Genomic DNA, 14216 nt, shown 5'->3' with positions numbered 1-14216 from the left:
GAAGCCATTGACAAATATAATGGGAGAATGCCACAAGTGACTAGTGACGTCTGCCGGGGGTACAGTAGGTATTTGTTCTTTATATTTGCAACACATATAGTTTAAAAGAATGGCAAGGGAATGTGCAGACCTGCACACTCTCTCACATACCAGTTAAGTTCCAAAACAAGCCTAAGGCTTCCTGGAGAACAGTTTGAAAATCAATAGCTAGAAGAAAATACTGACTCAAAACATGACATGAAAAACTTGTTTCACTGATTTATTGTACTCGTCCAATGGGAAGAAAACATACTCTTCCGAAAAGTTATATGTAAGTCTGTTATAATTAGTAATCAAACAACAACAAAATCCAAAATCCTTCCAACACATTTATTTATTTATTTGAGTCAGAGTCTCAGTCTGTCACCCACACTGGAGTGCACAATGGCATGCACGCTCACGGCCACCACAGCATTAACCTGCTGGGCCCAGGTGATCCTTTGGCTTCAGCCTTCACAATAGCCCGAACAACAGGCATGTGCTACCATGTCCAGCTAATTTTTTGTTTGTTTGTTTGTTTGATTGATTTTGTTTTGAGTTGGAGTCTCTGTCGCCCAGGCTGGAGTGCAGTGGCCACTCCCGGCCACCGCAGCCTCGACCTGCTGGGGGTCCGGCGATCCTTCCGCCTCAGCCTTCCAAGTAGCTGGAACTATAGGCGCACGCTACCACACCCGGCTAATTTTTTTGATTTATTGTAGAGATGAGATCTCGCCTGCCCAGGCGGGTCTCGAACTCGCGGGCTCAGGCAAGAGTGCAACTCTTTAGTCTAATTTCAGTGCTTCTTTCCCTGCACCTCTACATATATTCCTCACATGTCTTTTAAGAATATACCTCTACCACTAGGATGAAACTTCCTGAGGGTAAGTTTATGTTTTACATGTAACCTGAACTCCCTCACGATGCCTGGTTTGTAGTATGTCTTCTGTATGTTTGCTAAATGAAAGAGTGAATACTCTAGATGTGGCTAAAACTAAGCTGTATTTTATGGTAGAATGACAGTGATGAAACATTTTAGGGGACAAATGCTCTGGGAGCCAAGGGTCAAGTGCAGACAATTTACCTGCACCAGTACATTACCTACTGTTGTAGCGTTCCCCCACCCTTGTTTTCTGTATCCATATGGTGACTCTATTTTACAAAAAGCCAAAAATCGCATGATTTGACGCATGGTCTTAACAGAGAATAAAATATATGAAATCATAACTGTCCCAGAAAATCCAGCCCATCTGGTAAGTGCTGGGTTCTTTTATTAAGACATAATTTACATACCATAAGAGTCACCCTTTTAAAGTGTACAATTCAGTGGTTTTTAGTATATTCATAGAGTTGTGCAACCATCACCACCATCTAATTTCAGAACATTCTCATCACCCTAAGAAGAAAGCACTATACCCATTAGCAATCATTCCCTAGTCTCATTCCCTTCCAGCCCTAGACAACCATGAATTTACTTTCCATCTCTATGGATTTGCCTATCTTGGACATGTCATATAAATGGAATCATATATAATGTGTGACCTTTTGTGTCCGACTTCTTTCACTTATATATCTTTTAAGAGTTTGTGCTGCAGCATGTATCAGTATTTCACCTGTTTTTATTGCCAAGTAATATTCCATTGTATGGCTATACCACATTTTGTTTATCCATTCATTAGTTGATAGGCATTTGGTTGCTTCCACTTTTTGGCTATTGTGAATGATGCTGTAGTAGTCTTTAACACCAACCTATAAGGGCTGGGGTTGTGCTTAATGGAGCCAACAAGAAGGGCCTTCCATTATTGAACTTGGTGCCTAAAAGCAGTTTGGGAAAAGGCTTTGGAGAGAGAGTCCGCAAAAGGAAGGAACGGAAGGAAGGAATCAGGTGGCTGTCTATTTGGAGGACGTTGTTACTGGAGAGCAGGCTACTCAGGCAGAAAAGAAGGATATAGACCAGTCCCAGCAGACTTACCTCCAAAAGTGGTAGAAAAGGAGAGGGACGTTCAGTCCCAGCGTGAGCCACTCTTGAGCACACAGGAACATGATGCAGAAGAGGCTGTGGATGGAGTATTCGGGCAGCACCAGCTGAAGAGGGAGCAGAGACACAGCCCTGGGTTAGAGGGAGGGAAAAGCTACTCCCATTTCTATGGCAGCTGACTTCCACCTAGACACTGCCTCTCACATGCTGGTGACACAAAGGCCTTCCCTGCAGCAGCGAAGAGTCACTTCCCGAGTCACTTCCCAAGTCCGAGATCCGTTTCTGGTGATTTCTCCTCTTTGTGGTACCAGAGCTTTTTTTTTTTTACCCAAACAGAAGCACCCTACTTACTAGCAAACTGCCCTCGCTGCTGAGGGTCACCCATAGATGGCACTGGGAAGACTGGAAAAGCTGGTCCAGCCTGTGTGACATCTGACTCAAGGCAGAGCCACCAGGAGAAATACTAAAATACTAGTAGGGTTTCTAGTGATTCCATAACTTCCCACTCTTGTCTTTTCTAGCCTTCTGTGGTAACTCACAAACTTAAAGTGAATGTGTATGCATGTTACAAATATTGTAGAGTTGGGAAAAAAAAATTGAGAAACAGTATTTTCTTTTTTTTTTTTTGAGTTGGAGTCTTACTCTGTCGCCCAGACTAGAGTACAGTGGCACGCTCCAGGTCACTGCAGCCTTGACCTTCTGGGCTCAGGCGTTCCTTCCACCTCAGCCTTCTAAGTAGCCAGAACTACAGGTGTGAGTTACCACATCTGGCTAATTTTTGATTTACCGTAGAGACGAGGTCTCGCCAAGTTGCCCAGGCGGGTCTCGAACCCGCAGGCTCAGGCAATCCACTCACCTGGGCCTCCCAAAGTGCTGGGATTACTGGCTGAGACACCGAGCCCAGCCAAGAAACAGCATTTTCTTGATGGTAGGTGGATCAAGAGGAATTCAAGAGAAAGAACAAGTAATGATGACAAAGAAGACAGAATAGCCTCTGGGAAAGGGAGAGGAAACCAGTCCAGATCAAGGAGGACCAGATGGTGGGAGATGACCTGCAAGAAAACTAAACTCCCCCACCTCCCATCCAACCACACAGCTGTAAATGGGTAAAAAGAGCTTAAAGTTTTTAAGAAGCCCCTCCCAAGGGTGTTTACATTTTAACAGAAATCAAAGTTGTAAGTTAAAGGGTGATTGTAAGAAAGAAATCTGGTCCCTAGGCCATCAGTAAGGAAGGCTGCAAACAGAGATGCAAACACACCATCTTACCCAGTTATATAGGAAGACAAAGATATTTAGAAATATAGTTACTTATAGAATAAATAAATATACTCTGTGTATTGTTTCGGCCATGATGAATGCTTTTGTATCTCATCAGAATCTTTTGAACCATCCTTCAAGGTCCATCTCAAATGCCACTTTCTAATGGAAGCTCTCCCTACCCTCCCCACCCTCCCCTACCTTTAAGCCCCACAGCTTGCTTTCTGATTCTCTCCCAGGGGGACTTCCCAAAATCTACCCATTGAGGAGTCATTCTCCACCTTCTGTCTCCCAGTAACACATGGATAGACTCTTCTTGTAGACTGTCTTGGTCAAGGTCTATTCTTTTCTCATCTCCATTTACAAAGTGCCTCTGCATGGTGCCTGACACTTAGTAGACTTAGTAAATACTTGGTAAAATGAGTTGAACTACCCAAGTACGTATGTTTGCAACATGGCCAACTGACACTAGATTTGCAGCCTGTGGTCACAAACTGATTTCACAGGGTGGGCAACAAACTCCCTCAAACTGTCCCAATTGGGTAGGGAACATGACTTTGGTCTCTCAATTTAGTCAGATGAGCTAACTATCCCAGATGGCAGATACAGAGGGAGAAACACACACACATGCACACATTAAAAATAAAGACATGCATAGGCACACGTGTAAGAAATGCATTTTGTAACTAAGGGGCACCTTCTTTATCCTCCAAGTCTGCTGTGGAATGAGTTGCATTAACCCATACCTTGGACTTCTCAGACAATTACCCTGCAATCAGAGTAAAACAGTCATCATTCCAGTGGTGGTGACCCTCAGTGGGTGAGCCAGGCAGAATCAGCCTCTGGGAATCTCTCCATCAGCTGGTAAGAGGGAGTATGTCTCTACTGTTTCTCCTTACAAGACCTTGGAACTGTGCTTAGCAAATCCATCTGCACCCAGGCAAGGCCCTACCCTACCTCCTCCCATTTGAAGAGAAAGCCCATGTTTTCAGCTGGGTGTGCCAGCCCTGGGAGGCAGTGGCTGTGAGTTCTGCTATGCACATCTCTACATTTTTTAATCATCAGTTTCAGCTATTTAAGCTGAGGTAATTAACATGTTTAGAGACAGCTACCCTGGGCCTGAATCATCCATTACAGATCCATCTCCGTCTCCAATCCCAACAACAAATCTCTGACTGATTACAGTTTGGATTTCAGGTCCCACTCTTAATCACAGCTGCTTCTTCTCTCTTCAGGGCTTGATTTATAGTGGAGGCTGCAACCTTCCGAACAGGGAGGATTCATCACTGTCCCCGTATCAAGGAAAACTGCTTAATGGAAGCCAGCTGGTTCCGGAGGTCTCCAGCCTTTTGGGGGCGTGGGGGAAAAGTTGAAGAATGTATCCTGCTGTTTGGTGGCTTCTCCCAATTGTCTCTTGCTATCTAGAACACTGAACAGGATCCTTACAAGTGGGAGAGGCTCCTCCAATTAATCCAGGGAGCAACGATGCCCTTTTCTTTCTTTTTCTTTTTTTTTTTTGAGTTGGAATCTCTGTCGCCCAGACTGGAGCACAGTGGCCGCTCCCGGCCACCACAGCCTCGACCTGGTGGGCTCCGGTGATCCTTCCACCTCAACCTTCTGAGTAGCCAGAATTACAAGCATGCGCTACCACACCCAGCTGATTTTTTGATTTATTGTAGAGATGAGGTCTCACCAAGTTGCCCGGGCAGGTCTCGAACCCATGGGCTCAGGCAATCCACTCACCTCGGCCTCCCAAAGCACTGGGATTACAGGCTGAGCCACCAAGCCCGGCCAACGATGCCCTTTTCATACACACATGGTCCATGTCTACATCCCCAGGTGCTCCTTGTCATGGTGATGCGGAAAATGCAGGGAACCTCTTCCTTCTAGACCAAATGGAAATCAGCCAGGCTACTGGCGTGAGGCCTGCACCATGACCATTGGGACGACCTTCCACTCACATCCAGCACTCAGTCTCTTGGAAGGTGGTAAGGACACACTTCCCAGCTCCCAGGAGTTGGGGAGCTGCCCATAGGCTGTGGGTAGAAACCATGTGAATAGAAGGCTGAACCATTTAACGGCCAGTACAAAATGCTCCAGAGTCTCTTTTTTTTCCCCTCTGAGGACCAAAAGCACTTAGAGTGGTAGGTACTCCATCATCCTGAAACAATAAGTAAGGAAAGAGGCCCCCAGGCAACCCGTGATGGACTACAGCACAAGAGATAAAGAAACATGAGTTGTTTTAAGATGCTGAGAGTTGAGTGCCATTTCTTGCCACAGCATGATTTAAACTATCTTGTCTGACGCAGTGAGCAAACTCCAGAATGAGTAATCAATGAGAAAAGCAAAGTTGTGTTCTTCCCTCTTTATTCTCGCCCGAGCATCTACCCAGTCCCTTCTTTAACAAGCCACTGAGGTTGGCACAACGTGTCACTGGACATTCTCGGGCAGAGGCTGAAAAACCACCAGGCAGACATAATGCTTATTCATTTGTGTGGGCAGTCAGACCAGATGTTCCCTCCTAACTCTGAGAATGTCTGTTACATAAAGACCACCCCTGAATCTACCAGGCAAAATACAGAAATGCTGATGGAAGCACTCACCAGAGCTCCATGACCCTGAGTCATCCCTTGGCTTCAGAAAACACTGTTTTTTCATAAGAGAAGCTATTGAATAATGCTGCTCTCATTCTTTCACTCAAAAAAATGGAGCAACTGTTTCATGCAGGCCATGGTCTACTGAATTCCCATGACTTATTAGGCCCTGCTTTCTGTAGTTATAAATACTAAATCTCAATATAGGTATTGTGGGATTGCTGAAAAGCCTGCAATTCATTCCAAACAGGAGGATCATGGAAGGTTTCGTGACCAAGGTGGAGTCAGGGGGAGTTGGAAAGAATGAGGAAAACATAATCATGTGTGGAAACCACAGGTCAGCATTTGAGAGGTGGAACAGTGACAGCAAAATCATAGAGAGATGGAAGCCACTGGCCTGGGATGACTCCTTCACAAGGTGCCTCAAGGATCACTTACTTAATGACATTAAGGCCAGGCCTGGTAAGGACTGGGTATATGCTCTTTTTATCCCACCTGTCCTGACTTCCTGCCCAGATTCTAGCAGTCAATTTCCATTTGCTGGCAAACATTTCCACCTGGATATTCCACAATGCCTCTTGTGCTGAAAACACATTCCTCCCAGTATCTACAAACTTTGTCTCCCAGATTTCCAATTTCTGCTAATAGTGGCCATCTCTCACTACTCTTTCTTGTCACTCTCCACATGAGTCTGTTTCCAAATCTTGTCATTGCCTCTTCACAGCCACCTGCAGATGTTCTCCCCTTTTTCTTTCTCCTGCCCCTCTAGGACTGGGCCTCCTCCCAAGGCCAGTGCAAGAACCTTCCAGCAGGTTCCTGTCCCTGTACACACCTCACTCTGTCCAACTGAGCATGCTCAGCTCAGAACTAAACTTTCATCCACAATTTTGTTTTTCCAGGAATTTCCATTTATTTATTTGTGTTCAAAATATTTTCTGTCTATTTGCTCATCCTCTCATTCACTCATGGATCCATTCATTTGCTGCTTTATCCCACAAACGATTTGCAGCTAACCCTTTCTAGATTATGGGAGGATAATGCAATGACATGCCAACTTCTGTCGTATTTTCACTGCTGTGGTAGAGAGGGGAATCAGGAGTAAGGGAGAGACTCTTCTTACCCTCAAAGGAAGAGAGAGTAGAGAGGGAATGCTTGGAGTTGAGGTCAGGGAGTAATGCTCCCTGGTGAAGAAGGGGGATTCCCTAAGACTAGGGGAGGGGGACGGTGAGGACGATGGAGAAGATGGAGAGGTAGCAAGATCTCCTTAGTGCTGGAGATCTATCCACTCTTGCCTCCCACTATGCATCCCAGGGGCACAGGATTTCTGAGGGGCTGGTATAAACGTGCCTAGGACCAAACCCACCAAAAGTCACAGCCACGAAAGCCACAGGGAAGATCCTGGGGCTGAGCTGAGCTTGGAGAGAGTGGAAGCTATGAGACTCAGAATCTCCACTCTAATGGACCTTGTCAACTCAGACAACAGGTTTTGCAGTGGCAATCACATTAGGCTAAAAATATCAGCCCGATATCTCAAAGCATTATATAAATGCCTACCAGTTACATAATAATCAATTGTGTGATATTGAGAAAATCAGCTTACCATGCTGAGTCTTATTTTCCTCAACTGTAAAATGCCATACCTACCGGCAAGGGAAACAGGATTACTATGACAGACATAGCTCTCAAAGGCGAAAAAGCCTCGAACAAAGAAAGATACCACTATGTGATGAATGTGATCATCATTATCATTAGTAACAACACACAAGCTAATAACTATTCTCAGATGAGTAACTTTATCGCTCTTATCCTGCAAGAAGTCGGTGAAATGACCCAGAACCAAAAGTGGTTTCCTGATTCTCAATCCAGTCTTCTGACTCCTTCTGATTAAACCAAGCTTCTACCTTCCCCAAGTGGGAAGAGAAACCAAGGGCTGTTTAACAGCCTGCCTCTCAAACCATAAAAACCCTTGTCTCTGCCTGTTCTCAGCGATAAGATTTATCTGCCCAGAAGCCAACGAATGTGAAGAAAAAGAAAAGGATAATGTTTCTTTTATTTGCTTCCCCAGTCCACACTAAAATGGTACCACAACAGAGGATCCCTCCCGGGACAGGCAGGACTAAGGCAATTTCCTCATAAATGTGCAGCATGGGCTGGGCACGATGGCTCATGCCTGTAATTCCGGCACTCTGGGAGGCCGGGATGGGAGGATAACTTGAACCCAGAAGTCTGAGACCAGCCTAGGCAACACAGACCTTATCTGTACAAAAAATTAAAAAATTACTCAGGAGCCGGGCTCGGTGGCTCAGCCTGTAATCCTGCGCCTTTGGGAGGCTGAGGTGAGTGGATTGCCTGAGCACGCGGGTTCGAGACCCGCCTGGGCAGCGAGACCTCATCTCTACAATAAATCAAAAAATCAGCCAGGCGTGGTACTGCATGCCTGTAATTCCGGCTACTTGGAAGGCCAAGGTGGAAGGATCGCCAGAGCCCAGCAGGTCGAGGCTGCGGTGGCCGGGAGTGGCCACTGCACTCCAGTCTGGGCGACAGAGTGAGACTCCAACTCAAAAAAAAAAATTACCCAGGGATGGTGGTGAATGCCTGTAATTCCAGCTACTTGGGAGGATAAGGTCAAAAAGTCTCCTGAGCAGGAGGTTGATGCTGTGGTGATCGTGATCATGCCACTGCACTCCAGTCTGGGCAACAGAGTGAGATCCCAACTCAATAAATAAATAAATCGTGCACATGAGCTTGTGGTCAGTTCCTAGTCAATTTACATCAGGGTGAAGGGACAGCAGGAAGGAGGGGGGAAGATGGTATGCTTGGGAAATTGAGATATTGCAAAACCACAGAACTATGAGAAAGGCATCTCCAAGCACTGTCAAGAAGTCACTTTCTAAGCCCCTTTGCTCTGAGGAGGCCACTTTCTCTCTAGTCACCTGAGTGAGCTCGCCTTGGGAGACAGCCAGCACCAGCCTAGGCATCCAGGAGGGCAGCCTAACCACTTAGGCCCTGCCACATCAGAGACCAGCATCCAACCTCAGAAGGTATGATAAAGCAGGAACACTCCACCAGCTAGGGCTTGGGGTTGGGCTGACTTGCATATGCCTATTTGATGGTGCTAGCATGTTGATTTTTTTTACCTTCTGGAATTTGTACCAAGGTGTATCAAATATATTTCAGTGGTGAGCTGATGACTCTGGTACACAAGCCACTGAGCACAGAATCACCTAGTTTTGAGCTGTCATGTTAAAATTCACCATAAAATTAATGTGATACTGCTGATTTTATGGACACCAGGAACTATGCACGTGGCTCAGAGCCCTTCACTGCCAGGAGCTCTCCTAGATGCCTGGACCAAATAATGCTTTGACCCTGGCTGTCCTTGGCCAGAAACAGACCCTCCCAGCTGACCCCAGGGGACTGGATCAGACTTTAAGAGAAACTAGCAGCAGAACATTTTCCTCATGAGCCTGCATCAATAACACAAGGGAAAAAAAGGGAGGGAAGACAAGAGTAGAGGGTGCCTGCCTGAGTAACTCTAGTCATAAAGACAGAAGCCTTTTCCTTCTGGCCTAGGGAAGCTGGTGGCTCAGGGAGGGCACAGAAGGCAGGGGAGTCATGGGGCACTGTTCTAGCCCCCCAAGAGAGGCTTTCTCTCCAGGCCTCCCACTTTCCAACCCCATGGGACCTCTGGTTTCTTCCCACCCTTTTCTTCACCCGCCCTCCCTGAGCACTTTAATCCACATGCAGGATGTTTCTGCTGCTTCTTGGTACCCACTTGGATCATTTCCACTTCTGCATGGGGAGAAAAGGCTCGGGCAAGAAGGCGAAACCAACCCCTCCCCCCACATTGCCCACTGCTCCGGGCTACCTAGTGTGTGGATAGCCCTGTTGGGACTTAGCCACGCACTGACATATCTGCCCCATATAGTCACACACATTGTGGACACTGCCCACTGAGCCTCCTTGCTCTGCCTTCCTGGACTGCTCTGGCCGCTACCTACCCTTCCCAGATCCCCAGGAGCCACCTGATCCACCAGCTTCTAGCCTCACTGTCACTGACTGGCTCTAACACCTCTAGCCCCACTGCCGTTTTCCTTGGGGCCCTCACCACCAGCTGTGCCCTGTGCTGGGGACACCTGCCAACCATCCTGCATAAAGAACAGATTTCCCAGGTTGTCCACTGGGGAAATTCTCCTGCTTTGATCCAAGAGGAAAAGCAGAGTACCTGCATGCACCACAAGGAAGAAGGTTCCTTTCATCAGAATTCACAAGGGTCTCAGTTTTGTTTCCGGAGGAGAAGGAAACCAGGGAGGGAGGTGATGGAATGGGCCCAGCTCACTGCCTTCTATCCTTTTCTTACAACTTCACCATCATCATCAGCAGTTCTCAAATTTTAGGATACTTCAGAATTGCCTGGAGCTTTCACTAAAACACAGATTGCTGGCCCCACCCCCAGAGTTTCAGCCACAGCAGGTCTGGGTGGGGTCTAAGAGCCTGCTTTTCTAACAAGTTCCCAGGTAAGCCACTGAGAATGTTGCTTCTCCAAGTGTGGTCCCAGCACCAGCATCACCAGTTTTACCTGGGAGCTAGTTAGAAATGCAGAATTTTGGCCCCATCCCAGGCCTACTGAATCAGAGCCTGCATTTTAACAAGATCCCCAGGTGATTTGTGTACACGTTAAAGTTTAAGAAGTGGCTGCTCAGCACTGATACCCAAAATAGATTCCACCAGTCATCTGCCTCAGAATCGCCTGGGGTACTTGTCAAAAAATGCAGATTCCTAGGTTCTATCCCAGACCCCTGAGATCATCTCTCTGGGCCGAGAATCTACATTTTCCAGAAGCTTCCCAGATGATTTTGTGAAACACTTCAGCTGAGATTCATAGACCAAAGATCTAAAGAGCACACGAGGGTCTATGGCCATACTACCCTGAAAGTGCCCAATCTCATCTGAAGAGCACAGAGGCAGACACTTCCTTTGCGAAGACCCTAAATGCCAGGCCTCCCCCTACCCAGCCCTCCTCCCATGACATGAGGGTCTCCCACGACCTCCGCAGGGACTGGTTGGGGCAAGTGGCATTTACAGTCAAGAGCAAATGTGGCTCCCAGTTAACTCAGCCACCACCATGCGGGAGAACAGCCCTGAGGCTCCCTGAGGCCCTGTTGCTAGTGGTCTCTAGCACTAGCGCTGGAGGGTTGACCTTGGCATCTTCCTGGGCCGGAGGTAAGCCCTCTGGCATCCTTCCAGCTTCAGAATCCCCCCTCTAGTTCCCATCGCACCCCACCCCTCCTCCAATAGACCACTTCTCCTTCACCCTCTCAGGCTCCTTCCACTTGTCTCTGGTCTTCTGGTGTCTCAATGGACACTTAGATCTGGGAGGGGACTGGTTCCTTTTAGAACCAGACCTTTGGATTTCAGCACTGCTCTGCCCACCCCTCCTAGCCTGCCGTTTATAATTATTTTCATACAGCATCAAGACACACTTGAATTTCAAAAGCCTTTCTGCCAGTTCCCTCACACACTTGTTAAATTCCTGAACTACCTAAGAGCCCACTCAGGGAGGAGATGAGAATAAAAGCACTCTCTCAAACAATGCCATATTTTTAAAGGGACAAAATTTTTCTACAACTTGCTAGTAATTTAGAGCATCTTAACACTTGTAGCTTCCCACTCCTTTTCTTCTTTTCTTTGAGCCAGGGACGATGGGAGTAGGAATCATGTCCAGAATATAGGGAGCAGTTAGGCAAAGATTCAGACTGAGAGGAGTGGTGCTCACCAAAAGGAATGTCCCAGAAAGAGGAGGGCAGAGGGGTTAAGGGTTTCACAAGCCTTGTTCTGGTGCCGAAGAGCCCCAATTATACACTCATTCAGCCATTAGTCATTAGAAGCACTTACTTCGTAGTGAATGCAAAGCAGTTTGGCTGGGGAGACTCCATGCAAATGATATGTATGCAGGGGATTCTATGAACAACAAACACAGAAACCAAAATACAGACAGAGGCAGCACATGAACAACTCGATGCAGGGGGTAAGGAGAGAGAAACCATTATTCCGAATGAGGAAATGCAGGAGGGCTCCTTGGACGTGCTTGCCACTGGGTGGAGGCTTGAAGATTGAGTTACCTTAACGGAAAGCAGAATGTAGAGGCAAAGGGCCTTGCCAAGGGACACCCAGTGCCATCCTTCCGTTGAGGTGTTTGGGAGAGTCACTTTTTTCTTTACATCCTGGGAAGAAAATCTCTGTTCCATCACATGGGCCATTCCTTACAAATCTTCCACAGAAACGACATAGGGACTTAAAATCCTCTCTTTATGCCAGGCTCTTTTTAAACCTGGGGACTTCCAAGGAATAGTCATGCTGATTTCACCTGACCTGACCTGACCAGGAGAAGAGCATAGTGACAGAAGGGGAAAAGTAGTCTTAAGGTTTGGTAGTCTGTCCCCTCCAAATCTGAGGCTGAAACATGATTCCCAATGTAGGTGGCGGCGCCTGGTGTTCCCAGTGTTTGGGTTATGAGGGTGGGTCCCTCATGATGAGTGAGTTCTCGCTCTACTAGTTCCCTTGAGAGCTGCTTGTTTATCAGAACCTGGCATCTCTTTTGCTCCCTCTCTTGCCATGTGACACACTGGCTCTCCTTGTGTTCTCCCTCGAGTAAAAGCTTCCTGAGGCCTCACCAGAAGCAGACCAGATGCTGGTGTCATGCAGAACCATGAGCCAAACCTTTCTTCTCTATAAATTCCCCAGGCTCAGGTCTTCCTTTATAGCAATGCATTATGAACTAATACGGGGAAAAATAGCCATCTTCTGCCTTTAGTTACTTAGCATAGGGCAGATAATAAGGAGCCTTGACATTGGACCCACCTGCCTCGAGTTCACTGGTAATCTAGGCACAGTTTTGAGCCCCCTCTCCTTTCCAACGTGTCCCACCCATAGTGCCCTTCCAGTCCAGAGTGAAGGGAAGGAAGCCCAACTCTGTCAGAGGAAGAGGGTTTCAAGCTCCAAGGCCACTCCTGCCTGCTGCCACTGCCCTCCTAGAGGGGTGTTTCCCCTCTGAGACCCTGTTGCCAGGTCTCTTTTGTAACAAGAGTCTGTGGTCTCCAGAGGAGCATGTTGATCTCACAGCACTGCATCAGGCTCCTTAACACAGCGAATCTAGTACAGTATCAGACTGGGTCTTCAGCTGCACCATTAGCTCCTGAGGGAGAACCTTTCCCAGGACAAAAACAGATGATTATCCTACTTAACAGCTATTAAGTGGTGTTAATTACCTGTTACATTCAGCAGGTTGGAAAAGTTTTGCTCAGACAAACAAAAGAGGGAGTTGAACAAGGACTGCAAGTGTTGGCGGTTAGGAAAGGAGCACAAACCGTCATCATCGTCCTCAGTTAATATTTATTGAGTGCCCCCTGGGTGCAGGTCCAGGAAGTGGTCAGCGTGCCTGACATCCTAACCCATAGCCCTAAGTGCGAAGACAAGACAATGAGCAGAGCCCTCCCTCCCCATGGCCCAGAGAGAGGGGGGTAGTCTGAATTCCAGCATATGGGGGGACCCAAAAAAACTTGGAATTATTTTTTGGAGGGTAGACTCCTTGTAGTACGGGCTTCCCCCACTAGGAAAATGTTCTAGGAGCCCATCGGCATCCGTGTACCAGCTAGTGTTGTTGTGAGAGGCTTCATATGGCTTCAGTGATTTTTTCTTTGGAGACTGTTTCAACCCATGCACCCGTTTCATGATGGGTGATTTACGAGTGCCCCTGCCCATACTGTGCAGAGTTGTTCAGCAGCTCTTGACCAAAAACAGCATGAACCCTGTGGCCCACCCTTTCGATTCACCCAATCACACCCCAAATGACTTCTTTTTGTTTCCCCGGATGAAAAAAAGTCCTCAAAGAGAAACGTTTTGCCAATGTGGAAGTGGTGAAACAAAAAAATGGCGCTAAAAGGCATCAAAATTCATGAGTTCAAAAACTATTTTGAGCAGTGGAAAAGCATCTTGGTAGGTGTATTGTATCAAATGAAGAAGACTTTGAGGGTGACTGAAGTTTAACATGTAAGAATAAATACACAGTTTTTTATAAATTCCAGGGTTTTTGGGGGTCCCTTCTCATATGTGTTTGGCTAAGGTTCCTATTAGCTGGAGAGTGATACGCTTTACCAGGACTTTGATTTAGCAAATTAACATTTTGAAGAAAAAACAAAATAATATTGTAACTTTTGCTTCCAGCAAGTGCTGAGTGGCAGTCAGTGTCTTACTGAAAATAGTATTAGATCAAGGAACAAGAGATTGTGCTCTAACCCTGGCTATCAAAAAGCGACAGAGCCTTGGGTGAGCTATTCAACTCAATGAGCTCAGTTTCTTCATCTATAAAATGA

General features: G+C 46.8%; 1 protein-coding gene across 2 annotated transcripts in view; it reads right to left on the bottom strand.

Moving 5' to 3' along the window:
- Nucleotides 1-14216, bottom strand: part of CNIH3 (cornichon family AMPA receptor auxiliary protein 3) — a 112938-nt gene that overhangs the window by 8861 nt on the left and 89861 nt on the right. For both annotated transcript variants that reach the window (XM_021713908.1, XM_021713909.1), the window contains one exon: nt 1988-2100. In XM_021713908.1, coding sequence (XP_021569583.1) covers nt 1988-2100 — 113 coding nt within the window. The remainder of the gene's footprint in view (nt 1-1987; nt 2101-14216) is intronic.

This window comes from Carlito syrichta, unplaced genomic scaffold (genome assembly GCF_000164805.1).
Source record: "Carlito syrichta isolate Samal-C Ts95f unplaced genomic scaffold, Tarsius_syrichta-2.0.1 Scaffold304792, whole genome shotgun sequence".
NCBI classification, from domain to species: domain Eukaryota; kingdom Metazoa; phylum Chordata; class Mammalia; order Primates; family Tarsiidae; genus Carlito; species Carlito syrichta.
The sequence above is the reverse complement of the archived record's forward strand: the minus strand, read 5'-3'. Positions and strand labels throughout refer to the sequence as shown.